At 35.6% G+C, this 15,190-nt stretch overlaps 1 protein-coding gene across 1 annotated transcript; it reads right to left on the bottom strand.

The window, feature by feature from the left end:
• Positions 1 to 560: 560 nt before the first annotated feature.
• LOC131149448 (peptidyl-prolyl cis-trans isomerase CYP19-4) lies at positions 561 to 7,480 on the bottom strand. Its single transcript, XM_058099892.1, has 7 exons — positions 7,243 to 7,480; positions 6,701 to 6,779; positions 6,242 to 6,289; positions 6,129 to 6,152; positions 1,375 to 1,557; positions 1,151 to 1,226; positions 561 to 822 (listed from the first exon to the last, which is right to left on the bottom strand). The coding sequence occupies exons 1-7, from the start codon at positions 7,315 to 7,317 to the stop codon at positions 684 to 686; spliced, it is 624 nt and encodes a 207-aa protein (XP_057955875.1). The 5' UTR covers positions 7,318 to 7,480; the 3' UTR covers positions 561 to 683.
• Positions 7,481 to 15,190: the final 7,710 nt, after the last annotated feature.

The following is a 15,190-nucleotide window of genomic DNA, read 5'->3' as shown; positions in this document are numbered from 1 at the left end:
ATCTCATTTGAAACAAATATTTTGCAGAAAAAAGCAGATTTTGTTGCTTGTATGGCTAGAAATCAAGAAAGGGGTAATAATGGGGGCTGGACATCATCATTTGAAGTAAATTTGGCAAATTGTGAGAGATTTTGCCACTCAATAAGCAGTTCTCTCGTCTACTGTTTAGCACACAAGAATGAAATAAATGGGTAATGGATTGAAATGGAATTTGCATAATGAAAATTTTAAAGTTATAGAGATCAATTCCATTCCATTTTATTCTCGCACAATTGTTATTGACTACCAAATTGGTGCATTGGAGCATTTCTGAACATTATCCTGGACACTCTTGGACTATTAAGTTTCAATTCACTGCCCAGGGGCCAATTTGTTGGCTTGCAATCTTTCAGGATGGGTTGTACCAAAATCGTCATTTAAAATTTCTTTACAGATGTGACGGCACTATTTCCAATTACCGTAAGGCCTGTGATTTGTAACAAGGTGGGAATCACCTTTTCCGAATCTGATGGCTTCCAAAATATGTTTTCAGCGCAATAGAGCTAAAGTTAGACAGCAGATGCGCAAATTAGATTATCTGAGATTGCATCTTCGAAAGAGGTTCTCAATTATAGGTGAGGAAATAAAAACAAGCTGCTACCCTCACGAAACATGCTGGAAAGAAAGAACAAAAAAGAGGGAAATCATAAAGGAAGTTCCCCGCTGTCTGCAACCACAACTTTGGATTTTGGTGTGCCACTCTGCTTCCCTTCAGCTTCCATCTTGTAAACCACATCCATTCCAGAGAGCACCTTCCCGAATACAACATGTCGGCCGTCCAACCTGTAGATCCATTCAAAATTCAGTGAAAAGGAAAAATAAGCTCTTCAAGAGGCAGCAAAACTAGCCAAGGCATGCATAAATTTGAAAAAAGTCGCCACAAAAAATTAAGATTATCTTTAGATATATGATTTTAGGTCATATTTAGATTTATGTATTTGGTCAAAATTTTGGAACAAATTTGTATTGTATTTTTCCAAATACAAACGAATTTAAATTTTAGATAGAATGTAAACTCCCCAACAGAGAATAAAAGTTTTGGGTTAGAACAGTGGTTTTCGGATTATCGCCTACTTTATTGTCATAATGTATGGGTTGCATATCTACTTACCAGCTAGTTGTCACTGTTGTGATGAAGAATTGCGAGCCATTTGTGTCTGGACCAGCATTGGCCATTGACAGCAGCCCTGCCAGTGATGCAACCAGGGGAAATGGACATTCATGAGGCCAACCTAGTTTCTTGGATATGATAATAACAACAATAATAATAACTACAACCATCACCGCCGCCACAACAACGACAGCAACAAATAATAATAATAATAATAAGCCTACCTGGTCCGGTATGCTTCAACTTGAAATTCTCATCAGCAAACTTTTCACCGTAAATAGATTCTCCACCTCTTCCATCACCAAGTGTGAAATCACCACCTTGGATCATAAAGCTAGGAATGATCCTGTGGAATGTGCTCCCCTTGTAATGCAGAGGTTTCCCACTCTTTCCTACACCCTTCTCCCCTGAGGTGATCAAGAATGCCATGAAAACCAACTTTAAAATGTTTAAAGGGATGGGGGGAAAAAACTAGCTTTAATTAATACACTTTTCCAACACCACCTCATCTGAAATGACAATGAATGTACGTAAAACCAAATTTAAATAATAAACTAGCTTAATTTGAAAACATTCAAAACAATCAATGTCCCCACATGTCGTCTTAAACCATCTCATTTCAGTGTCTCATTTCAATATCATCTTCCGTGTCACGTTTAAGAGGATTTGGAATTTTTGCTAACAATACATGAGCATTTTTGGGGAGTTGGAGCTGGCACTACCATGCTTCTTGGAGATATCAAAAAAAGAGCATTTCAAAGGCACGATGCCACTTGACAATGAAGAAACAGGTGGGCGTTCATTTCATTCAACTCACCACACGCTAGGCACGTGTTGAGACTTGGTGACATGCAGACCCTTCTTATTTGTAATATGTCATGCAATGATTCTAGAGCCCTCTGATTTGTAACAAACAATGCATTGATTCTATCTAATGATACAGTCCAGATGAAGGTCTGAATATTTAAGGGAACCTTAATCTTCCAAATAATTTGGCTACAAAGATTTGGGGAAGGTGCTTTTAGGAGATGTGAGAAGAAGATCTAGAGGAGAACGACCCCGAGGAATCACCTTCGCAATCTCTATTCCTCCCTATTTGGTTACTAGAGAATTTCAGTTAGGATTTCTCTAAATGTGATGAAATTCAACAAATTCATAGCAAATGATGATAGATTACACAATTCCAAAGGTAATTTCATTTTCATTCTAGCAAATTGTGATTCTTGAAATTCAATTTTTTTGAAGAATTAGTTTGTGCTCCTTTATATCACAACAATGGTTTGGAACCATCTTAGGGGCTGGTTGGGAATTTCTAGAAGTATGTCAACCATCAAGGCTAGCCTTAAATGGCTACATAAGAGGCCATAGGTACTGGAATTCAAGCGGTAACTAAGGAAGCTTGCTTGGCCACTACAGTGTACTGCTTGTGGCATTTTAGAAACAAAAGGAAATTTAAGGCGGCTGTTTCTCAACTGAGTGCCATTGTGATCCAGACCCACATTTGTCATGTTGTGTATGACGAATTCCCTACCTATTGCACTTGATTGGTTGATAGGTTCTGATTTTGCTGGAATGACTAATTGTAGTCACTTACTGAATTTTTGAGTTGTAGTTATTTTGGCCTCAAGGCCCCTGGGTATGCCCAGGTTTGATGTAGTTCTGTTTGTTGTAGATAGTACTTTGATTGGTTGGAGCTAAATGCTCCTCTCTCCTGGGTATGCCCAGTGTAGCTGTACATATCCATTTTGATCTTTTATAATTATAATTTTCAGATAAAAAAAACAAAAAACAAAAACAAAACAATAACAAGCCTTGAGTCTGACTAAGTAGGGTCAGCTATATGAATCATTTTCCATCAATTCATACGGTTAAGGACATTTTCCTCAACTTAAGAGCTGTTAAATCCTTCCTCACAACCTCATTCTAAGTGATTTTAGATCTATCCCTACCACTTCTAGTACCATTAACAATAACTAGCTCACTCCTCACTGACGCACTACTTCGCCTCAGTTTTAAATGATCAAACCATCTAAGTCACCCCTGTTTTATCTTCTATTGGTGTTATTCCTAACTTCTTGTGAATATTTTAATTTTTAATTTGTCACTTATTATTTTACCAATCATCCATTTTAGTATTCGCATTTGAACTTCTATTTTTGAATATGTTGTTTCTTTTGTTGTCCAACATTCTAACCCATGTAACATGGTTGTCTCATAGTATTCCTATAAAATTTTTCTTTCAATTTTAATGATATCCTCCATCACACCGCATGCTTGAAGCACTCCTTCATTTTACCCAACCTACGTTAACTCTATGTGCTACATACTCATCAATTTCTCCTTCCACTTGCATAATGGTTTCTAGATATCAAAGTTTAATGGTGCTATTGATTTCTAAATTATCAAATCTAATCTTATCTTCAATATTCCTTTGGTTGAAATTACATTTCTCGCATTCAATCTTGTTTCCACTTATCCTAAAACCTCTAAACTCCAAGGTTGTTCTCCAAAATTCTAGATTAGATTTCTACCCACTCATATTTTCATCAATCAAAACAATATCATCCATAAACAACATACACCATGGGATCTTATTTTGAATATTGCTAGTGAGTTCATTAATCACTAACCAAAAAGATAAGAACTCAAATTCGAAGTGTAGAACATTGGTGTACCCCTATTATGATTGGAAATTCCCTACACTCTCCACTTGAAGTCCTAATGCTAATTGTTATTCTATCATACATATCCTTAATGATATCGATATGCCTACTGATACTCTCTTCTTTTCTAGGACCCACCAAAGCACTTCTCTAAGTACTCTGTCATAAGCTTTTTCTACATTGATAAAAAACATATGTAAGTCTCTCTTCTTTCCCCTAAACTTTCCTATTAACCTTCTTAGAAGATAGATAGTTTTTGTTGTTGATCTATCAAATATAAAACCAAATTGATTCTCTGAGACCCTCATTTTTATTCTTATACTTTGTTCAATTACCTTTCCCATAGTTTCAACGTATAATTCATTAGTTTAATTCTGCTATATTTATTACAATTATGAGCATAACCTTCGTTTTTATAGGTATTAATGTGCTTTTCCTCCATTTCTCTAACATTTTCCCGGTCTTTATATCACACAATTATTTAAAAATAGTTGTTATATTTTGCAACAAGTTTGTTTCTATTTGTTTTCACTATCTTACACAAATGACAAGTGTGACAATGGCCAAAATGTGTCGGCATTATGTTGGATTGTATGAGGTACAATATTGTCCTTGAGGTATTTGCCTCCTAGGATTGTTGTCACCATTTCACTAACTATCTTTATCTAGGATTAGCCTCGGTCTATGATATCCTCAATAATATCATCCATCATGCATTGTCATATTTTAATCACAATTTCTTGTTGAATGACTGCCATACTCTTCCTTGTACTTCTATTTCAAGAAACATAAGGTATAGCATCTACTTCTATTCTTAGTTGAATATTGCCCAGGAGAGAGAGAGAGAGAGAGAGAGAGAGAGGAGAACACCCTTTGTAGTAGGGGTGAGCAAACGGTCGGTTCGGTCATATTCGGTTAATTAACCGAATTAATCGAAAATTTCGATTAAAGAATACTGTTAACCGAACTGACTGAACCGTTTGGCCTCACCGAACCGAACCCGACCGAATTTCTTTTTCGAGTAATTCGGTTAACCGAATTTAACCGAGAAGTGAGGGAAGGGGGGAAGCCGGGAAGGTGTATCCACTATCCAGATTCTAGACTGATGCGGAGGAGAGGTGGTTAGGGAGACGATTGGGCACGGGCGAGCTTGACGCCGATGAGGAGTCGTCGGGGGTGGTTCTCACTTCTCAATGAACTGGTATGTGCGCGAGAGAAGAGAAATGAGAATGAGAGGGAGCTTGTGTGCTGGTGACGATGGACGGCGATGGCGATGGCGATGGCGGTGGCGGTGCGGAGCAATGAGCTCAAATGAGCGAGAGAGAGGCAGTGACTCAGTGATGGCCTTTCGACTTCAAAGAGTAGTGACTGTGTAGTCTGTGTTGGTAACAATGGCCGGCAATGGCGACGGCGATGGACACAGACAATGGCATCGCGTGAAGATGGAGTCTGGTGGTGTGGACTGCGGAGGACCAAACTCAGGTGAGCGAGAGAGAGGCAGTGACTCACTGCCAGTGAGGGCCTTCTACAATCTGGCTTCTAAGAGGCGAGAGCAGTGAGAGTGTGAGACTGAGTCTGAGAGGGAATACCGGAATAATGAATAACCAGATTTTAATTTACTAATTTATATTTAAAATTTAATTAATTATTAATTCGGTTTAACCAAATTAATATTCTCCATTCACCGAACCGAAACCCGATTCACCAAAATGTTGGAAAACATAACCGAACCAACCGAACAGAATTTTTTAACCGAACCGAACCGACCAATTTCGGTCGGTTAATTCGGTTTTCCCCGAATTATGCTCACCCCTACTTTGTAGTGTGGAAGCCTTTGATAAAGATTGTAGATGGGAAGAAGAGAGCATTCCTCCTGTTTCAGATGTCTACAATTGCTGATTGGAACACACTAATAACAAAAAGCCTAAATCCCCTTCATGTGGAATGCAAGAAGACATTACGCACAGTCAATATTTTAGGACCAGCAGGGCAACAAATTAAAGTTTTGGGATCCAAGTGTAACTTTGCCAATAGTTGCACAGTTACGAATCACTGTAGCAATTCACCCAATCTATTTTATATCCATTCATTTTTACAAGCTCAGTTGTTTGTTAGTAGGTCAAGGACTCGGCTGTCTAACCATCCACAATTTTCCATTACTTTACATTATTTTTATGATGAATAAAACAAGATAAAACTTAATAATAGGTACTCATCTAAAGTTGATGCTTAATTTGAGCATCAAATTCAGGAAATTAAAATGAGGACAAAACAAGAAGGAAAAAAACGCAACTAGCTTCACATCATTGACATACCTGTGCAGAGTGCTCGGAAATTTTCTGCAAATAAAAGAGATTACATTAGTGCCATTCAGAGGGCATGGAAGCAATCAAGCAATACACTGAGCCTTAAAGGCTTAAAACCATACCTGCAGTCTTAGGAACAGCCTTCCCAAAGAGACCAAAAACTATTCGACCTGAAAATGAATACAGTTATAAATATCAATAATAAAATCATGTCGGGAATAAACTTTTGCATGCATAAATACTCCAAATTTGAGACTATAAATACCCATCTGCTTCTCTATCCTAAATATTTAGCATCACAATCATCTCAATGATGAGCATGATTAATTACAATGCCTACAGAATGTTTTCTGTATCTAGTTTCATGTGAGATAAGCATGCATCCACTACCGCACGAGTGTCCACAGACTACCTTCCCTACAAATTCACTATCTCCGCTATGCATGCCAAAGAATTTTACCCTGCTATGGCTTGAAGATCTATTCCCCAAAGTAGAAGCCATTTAAAAAACAGTGACTCTAAAATCTTCTGCATCAATCTGTCATGGATTTCATTGCATTCAGACGAGTAAAGCATCATACCAGCAGGTTTTCCATCAATCTCAACATCAAAGAATACTTTGTGAGTCACTTCTTTCAAATCCTCTTTCGATTTCTTTGCCTGAAAACGTGAATTATTTCATCAATTAATTACAAAAAAGGTGAACACAAACCAAACACAGTTAAGGAGAAAATGGGATGATTCATGTTCCTGCAAATGATTTTGCAATTTTCATCTTAAAAGCTTCAGGGGCATTCAAATTCCAACACTCATGATCTTCCGATTTTCAACTCCCATACTCTTTCTTACTCTTCTTCAGCAAGTTGCGATGAACATGTCTAATGGATCTCATAAAAGTACAACATTATACATAGATTAATCACACAATTTGTTCATCGATCCATGAGTTGAAACTTGAAACTTGAAACTTGAAACCTAGACTAAAGAGATCCAAAGTTACATCATTCCGTACATTTGGATTAACACTACAGCTCAATCAAACCTAGGAGATATGATCCGATAAACGTAAAGACAAGAATAACGAGAGCAATACGTTGATAATCTCAGAGATCATCGATCGCACCTGAATGACAGCTAGGGTTCCAAACAGAACCAAAGTCCATAGCAGTGCAACGGAAATGAACCCCGTTCTCGCCATCGCTCTTTCTGCTCCGTGCTCGATGACGAGACAGTGCGCGTTTATATAGGATGCAAGAGCTCCCCGGCATTACCAATTGGAATTTGACACGTGTCCGATTTTGCGTTCCAAGCAAATGCTATTGGTTGAAGGGAGGCGTTCCAGTAGCCCACGCTAGAAGAGTGGGTTTGGATTGGGCTACACTTGGACTAGACGGGCCAGGTTAGACTCTAGGTGCGTCCAACCGCACATGAGCCCGACCAAGCCCACGGCCCTTCTTAGATCAAGGTAGCTGCATATCCACATATTACACCGTTACAATTGTTCAAAAATATTTGAAAACATTCAATCTGAAAATCCGATGCGAATCAAACTAAAATTTTGGTTAATCGGGTTCGGTTCGGTTTCATTTTATTTTGTATGGTTTTTGGCTATCTGTTCAGTTCGATTTCAGTTTATTTTTTATGATTTTTGGCTATTTGTTTGTTTTTATGGTTACCAAACCGAATCGAAATATACATTTATTTATAAATTATATATATTATTATATAATATATATATATTTATATTTATATATATAATATACCAAACCAATAGAGCATGCACAAATAATTTTGGGGTAATTAATTTATACAAATAAAGTATAAATGCACACACTAAATCAAAAATCAAGTAAAATATTTCATTTTTCTTTAAAAAAAATTATAGTGGTTTGAAAATCGGTTCGAATAAGATAATTGAGCTGAACCGTCAATTAGTTAGGGGTTCAGATCGATTTCGGTTCACAAAAATACCGAATCGAAATCTTTGATTTAGTTTAGTTTCATCAACAGGTTCGGTTATGATAACTAAACCATGAACACCCATAATCCTAGTGGGGACAAGTGCCCTCATTGAAATTTTGAAAAAATTAGTGAGTTGTCTTTGCTAAAAATCCTCATTTGCCCTTCATTCTTAAAAACAACAAACATAAAATCAGAATTTAATGGTAAATACCATCACTTAAAACAATTATTACTAGTGTTAAACAGGAATGTATGAAGTTTTTTAATTCCTTGTCTAGGGCAGTATGAAGAAAAATATTTATATTAATTTCTAGATCAACTTGACAATTTTCTGCTTTGTGTTTTTAGTTAGTTAAAATCAACCATTTTTATAAAAATATTAATTTTATCCTATATTTTAGGCATTTAGATCATATGTTTTTTGTCTTACTTTCTTAGGCAAGACACATTATTTATTTTTTTGTACATTTAAATTTTTCGGATTACATAAAATATATTGTGTTTTAAGCACACACACATGACACACCTTATTAATGGGTTAGTGACAAGTGGATGGAAGAATATTTCTTTTGAAAATAATGTCTTATGTAGTTAAATGAAAATCAAATTTAATTGTGTTAAGTTTCATCCCTAATTCGACTTATTTCCCAACCAAATCAAATTCAAATTTAGCTTTTACTCGAGTCAAATTAAATTATATAAAATAACAAATGTCATTTGCTTCTTAAGTGGACATGGGCTGCAAGACTTTCGGAAATAAGAGGTCTTGAATTTGATTTTACATGAAGATTAATTCTTGATTCATCAAGAGGGAATGGTTGATCATATCTTTCCTCCGATTTGATACCTCTTGAAGAGATTAGAAGGATTCATTCGTATTGAAATTTTAATTTATTAAAAATAAATAATTAAAATATGAATTTTTTTTAGGAAAAATATGAGTTGGGCCTTTATTTAGCAGCCTAACTCTTCTTTAATCTAAAAATATATATATATTTTTCATGATAATCTTAAGAGACCTTTCTATATAAGTACATCATCTTGTTAAGTTCATACTATTGTCTTGAACTTTTTTTTTTTTTAGGCAATTGTCTCTAATTTGAGCATAAGAGAAATTCTCCTTTGCAACTCAAGTAGACATAAATTCTATATATTAAAGCATTGCAGTCATACAAGCCAAAGATATGTTTTTCGCGTGAATCTCAATTATATGGTTCTTGTATTTTCTACAAGTATTTATTCTAGTATTTGCTTTTGAAGCAAGAACCCAACTTAATTTGACCAACTTTGAATCTCTTATAACACAATGATGATAAAAGCATCCCTGACTTTTCAAAGCTAAGGATCGACTAGAATTTTGTGAATGACCCCACCAAAATCTCCCTATATATAGCATTGCGCATAAGACTATAAATGTTCATGAATTATATTTTGTCATGATTTACATCAGGCATATATAAGAGATTTTGTCCATATAAAAATGATTTAGGTTTCAAACTTCTTTAAAGGAGCAAAAGCGTGAGACTCTATGAATTAAAGCAGATTATATCTCACGGAATTAAGTTGAAAAATATTATATTTGGCATAAGAATCTCCCTAGAATACATTAACATTATATATGGGTTGATGTATTCTACAAAAAGGTATGTCATTCTTGTTAGCACCGGAGGAGTCCAAAGGTGTGCTTGATACACATGGGTGAGCACCAACTTGATCCAAAAGCTTAAACCCATTGGGTCTTGGGCTACACCATGTCTATAAGTACCCATCAAATACTCATTTTTTTCCAATGTGGGACAAACTTCACAAGTGGAATTCTCATCAATCTCTCACTCACTTGTAAGTTCCAACTGCTCTTCCTTGAACGAAAGTTCCACCACATGTGAGCTCCAACTGCTCCCCCTTGAATGGAAGTCATCTCCCTTACGGGACAAATTCTCCAACAGTTGGCTCAAGTGGACCGTCTTACGTGTCTCAGATTGTATTCCAAATGGCGCATCCAAACCAATCCTACCTCCTACGTCTTGACCCAATTTGGATCCATCTTGGCAGCTTAAATGATCATTTTTAGCCTCGGTCACACACTCCCACACCCAACGTTATGAACCGTCAGCTCTGATACCACTTGTTAGCACCGGAGGAGTCCAAAGGTGTGATACTTCGTGAAAGAAAAGCTTAAAAATGATTTGATGTTACTACTCATTTCAATAAGGTGTGCCTTTTTTTTTTCTAAAGTCTTCCCATAAAAACTTCACAGTTAAGCGTGCTTGACTTGGAGTAATAATCTTGCGATGGGTGACTTTTTAGAAAGTTTTCTCAAGAAGTGTGTGAGTGAGAACAAAACACACAGAAAATGATACGTGCTGGTTTGTGGGGCTAGTTATGTAATAACCCAAAAAATGGCTATACAAGATTAGTGTAGTGATTCCAAAAAAAAGTAATTAATTAATTAATTAATAATTAAATTTATTTTTATTTTTATTAATAAAATATATTATTATTAATATTAATTTATTATTATTATTATTATTATTATTATTATTATTATTATTATTATTATTATATATGTTGAATCACCTGAAGCTTGCGCAGAGCCCCTCCCCACAATTTTCTCTTTTTCCTCTCACTCTCTCTCACTCTCTCCTCAGTTACATAGAGGATTCTCACCCAATCGAGAAGCAGAAGATATCGCTGGGCTCCATTCTCCACTGCTATCATTTCTACCAAAGCGGATCGGTGGTAGAAGCGACGTAGACGCATCTCCTAGGGTAAGTCAATTTTTTTTTCTTTAATTTCTTACAAATTATAAGCCTAATTGACGAATGGACACCACCATGAGAATCTAGGGATGATTCTCTACAAGTCTAGCGGGATGAAATTCTTGTGGGGTCTTCGTAGGTAAAACCCCAAATTTGGGGTACGGGGATTATTAAAGGACTTATTTTAATTAATTAAGATTAATTTAAAAATGTTAAAATATTGAGCATATGGAGTTGAAGTAGATTTTTCAGAATTTAGGGTCCGGGTGAGCGCCGCAGGTGTAATTTTGGGACTCGTAGGCAAAATTTAGAAAATTAAGTGAGGGTGTCAAATATTGGTTCAAATGTTAATTTAGAGTACATGGGGCCTAGAGAAGGCTAGATGGATATTATTTTGGGGAAATAATTTAATTAATATGGGAAAAATGCAAATTTTAGGATTTGAATTTCGGGCGTCAAGGGCGTGGGATTTGGGATTCTAATGAGACTATCAGTAACTCAGGTAAGGGGAATAAATTATAACAGTATTTTTAAAATTACTGTTTAGATTAATATGTGAAAATGAGCATATGATATTTTCCCTGAAAAAGATTATGATATAAATATTAGATAAATAGTGTGGCATGTGAGTAATATTAAATTGTGAATATTAAATGAAAACTGTGTGGTATGTGACTTATATTGAAAAATATGAAATATAACGATGTGTATTTTCTGAGAAAATATTGAAATGAGAATGATTGATGTGATCAGTGAAAAATAATGAAATGTGATATTTATGCATGGGTAGATATTATTTGTATGAAAAATGAGTTTGTACAAATTACTGATATGAGTATTTTGGGAAATGTAGAAATACATGAAATATGATATATATTATTATGAGATGATGAAATGCGCACAAAAAATGATGAGAATGTTTACATTGAACTGAATTGTGATTTACTGAAACATGATTGATGAAATGTCAATACCGTATAATGATTGCGGGTAGGTGATATTCCTTTCCTACTGATGTCGTTGGGGAGGTATGCTCAGTATGGAGACTGTGTGGGTGAAGTTCCTACTGATGCCGTTGGGGAGGTATGCTCAGTATGGAGATTATGTGTGTGTGAAGTTCCTACTGATGTCGTTGGGGAGGTATGCTCAGTATGGAGATTGTGTGTGTAAAGTTCCTACTGATGTCATTGGGGAGGTATGCTCAGTAGGGAGATTGTGTGTATGAAGTTCCTACTAATGTCGTTAGGGAGATATGCTCAGTATGGAAATTGTGTGGTGAAATTCCTACTGACGTCGTTGGGGAGGTATGCTCAGTATGGAAATTGTGTTGTGAGATTCCTACTGATACCGTTGGGGAGGTATGCTCAGTATGGAAATCGTAAATGTGTTAAGAATTGGAATTATGTGATCTATTGTATTATGTAAAGTACATAAATGTGAATTTATGTATACATAGATATGTAATAAGTTAGAATGGGAAATGATTATGAGAAATGAAAGAGTGTGTGTTTTATAAAATAAATAATTGAGGAGAAGTGAAACTCTCCACCTGAGGGTTTACTGAGTAAGGTGAGTGCCTCGATAGGTATCAGATGTAGCCATTTCTGGCAGCATAACGTGTCAGGGAAGAAGGAAGCTACCTGTATGGGTGGGCAATCTTCCCTATTCTCAGGAACCTGACAGGTAATTATGTGTGTTGAAAATGAATAAACTTGAGAAATGGTTTTAAAGCTTATAAAAGCTTGTGTTGTATATCTATATGATTATGAGAATGTGAATATCAGTGTATTTTCTCAGATGAAATGTTGTTTTCAAAAAAATAAAGCATGTTATAACTGAACTCATATGGCCACACACTGTAAATAATGTATTCCTTCGTACTAAGATGTGTCTCACCCAAATTATCTAAATTTTTAGGGAACGGGGATAGAACAGGTGATAGAGCTCCATGGTCATAGGGAGCTGGGACCCTGACACACAGGGTGAGTTTTTAGATTAGGGGATGTGTAATTTCCCTAGCAGTTGTAGAAAATGTTGTAGACGTAGAAATAGTGGCATTTTGTTCTGGCGAAAATTATTTTTAGGGTGTCAAGTAGGAAACCTTGCGGGTGTAGGACCCATCTCAGTAGGGGATTTTAGATGGAGTCAGGTAAGCGAAATATTCTATGCTACGCAATTTTACTATGTTTCTATATAAACTATACGTTTTTATCAGATGAGTATTCACGATAGAAATTTATACAATTTATCATTTATGCATAATATGTTTAAAATTTCTGTGTGGCTTGAGAATTTGGGTATAGTAAAGAAACATGTTTTACAGTATTTTCAAAATATATAGCCAGTGGTTATGTTTTATAGTAATTATAGAATACCTTGATTATACAGTTTTCAGGACCATGATTATACAATTTACAGTTCAGTTTAGAAATATAGATGATACAATTACAGTTCATTACAGTGTCATGGTTAATACAGTTATTACAGAATCATGGTAAAACAGTTAGTTGTATATAGAAATATATTATATAGCATCAGACCCTGTTGGACCATACAATAGAGCACGGTATCGTAGCTATAGATATTCAATTCAGAGTGCAACCACCTATTCAAATAATACGTGGTAGTAGGTCGATCATATAGTGCCCTGACGTGGATAGGCTCCCCATCAGATATGGGTTGAGGAGGGCAGATCATATTGAGGGAGTATAGGGGTTTGCCCTGGTTGGCCAGCCAGGGTAGATCCTGCCTACGGGTCGCACAACCCTGTCATGAGGGGCTAAATCATGATACACAGTTATCCACAGGAAAGTTTTCAATTATTATTATGTATATACCGATTTGCAGAGATAAAGAATATACTTATGTACATTAGAAGTATTTTAACTAGTAACCTAAAAGTTTCAGATATGTTAAGCAATATGGAATTGGTGGTGGTTTCTGTTATTTGTATATTATTCATAGATCTAGTTATACATGATTATATAAAAAAATATTTTCATAGTATTGCAACTCATTTGTCACACACTAGCAATAGCATATTTCATCTTACTGAGCGTTGGTTCACCCCAATTACTTTAATATTTTTCAGGTGATCCAAGTAGGCGAGCAGATCAGACTCGCAAATAGAGGGGCCTCAGTATTGCCCTGATATTAGAGTGAGTATTTTTGGGAGTATTTTTGTATCGCCCTAGCCAGTTGAGGATATTTCTGAGGAACAGTTATATATGTATATTTTGGGAAACAATTTAGTACTCTGGTATTGTATATAATTACATATGGTTATGTTTATTTGATTTCTGCTTCTCGCTACTTAGGTTGATGATTGGGTTTAATCCAGTGTGGTATCAGAGCATTTTAAATGTTATAGTATATATATATATATATATATATATATATATATATATATATATAACCAATTAAATAGCAGATCGTTACAAACAAAAATGTGTAAAATAAGAAGTCATGAATGGACATAACCTTATGTTCTTCTCCCCTTTGAAAGTTTAGAGTTTTAATCTTGTTCAACCATTAGATTTTGGAAAAATTGTACTACTCCCCTTTTTACATCAAGCATTTCCCTTGCTAATGCATAAGTTTCAGTGATTATGTGAGAATACTGAATATTGATTGATGAGATACCAACTGTGGGCTAATGTTATGTCGAATGCGCACACAAGTTGATTGATTGATTTGATATAAAATGTTAATTAATGTGATGCCAAAAGATGATTGATTTGATATCAAGTGATTACATCTTAAGTGACGTTGCTCTCCCTAAATTATGTTATCTAATATAATTCTAAGCAACCTCTCGACTATGCATCAGACCTAATTCACGCCTAATTTGGATAAACCTATCCTCCGCAAGTGGTTTCGTGAATATATCTGCCCATTGTTCATCTATGCATACAAACTCAAGTGTCACATCCCCTTTTTGTACATGATTACTAAGAAAGTGATGTCGTATCTCTATATGCTTAGTTCGTGAATGTAATATGGGATTCTTTGAGATATTTATTGCACTCGTATTATAGCATCTTATAGGGATTGTTTCATAACTTAATCCAAAATCCTTTAGTTGTTGTTTCATGTATAGCGTTTGAGTACAACAACTACCAGCCGCTATGTATTCAGCCTTACCTGTGGAAAGAACAACTGAATTTTGTTTCTTGGAAAACTAAGAGACTAAGGAATGTCCTAAGAAATGACAAGTACCACTCGTGCTCTTTCTATCCACTTTGCTACCCGAAAAATCAGCATCTGAATAGCTGATAATCTCAAAAGACGTGTACTTAAGATACCATAATCCAATTTCCACGGTTCCTGTTAGATATCTAAGTATCCGTT

This window comes from Malania oleifera, chromosome 2 (genome assembly GCF_029873635.1).
Source record: "Malania oleifera isolate guangnan ecotype guangnan chromosome 2, ASM2987363v1, whole genome shotgun sequence".
Taxonomy (NCBI): domain Eukaryota; kingdom Viridiplantae; phylum Streptophyta; class Magnoliopsida; order Santalales; family Ximeniaceae; genus Malania; species Malania oleifera.
This window is presented reverse-complemented; position numbering and strand designations above follow the sequence as displayed.

Bases quoted from the DNA above. Each gene is read 5' to 3' on its own strand.
- LOC131149448 (XM_058099892.1), bottom strand. From the start codon at position 7,317: ATGGCGAGAACGGGGTTCATTTCCGTTGCACTGCTATGGACTTTGGTT. The intron at 6,780-7,242 runs GTGCGATCGATG...TCACGTTTTCAG, and splicing joins GAACCCTAGCTGTCATTCAG to GCAAAGAAATCGAAAGAGGA. The intron at 1,558-6,128 runs GTATGTCAATGA...TGATCACCTCAG, and splicing joins TTTCCGAGCACTCTGCACAG to GGGAGAAGGGTGTAGGAAAG.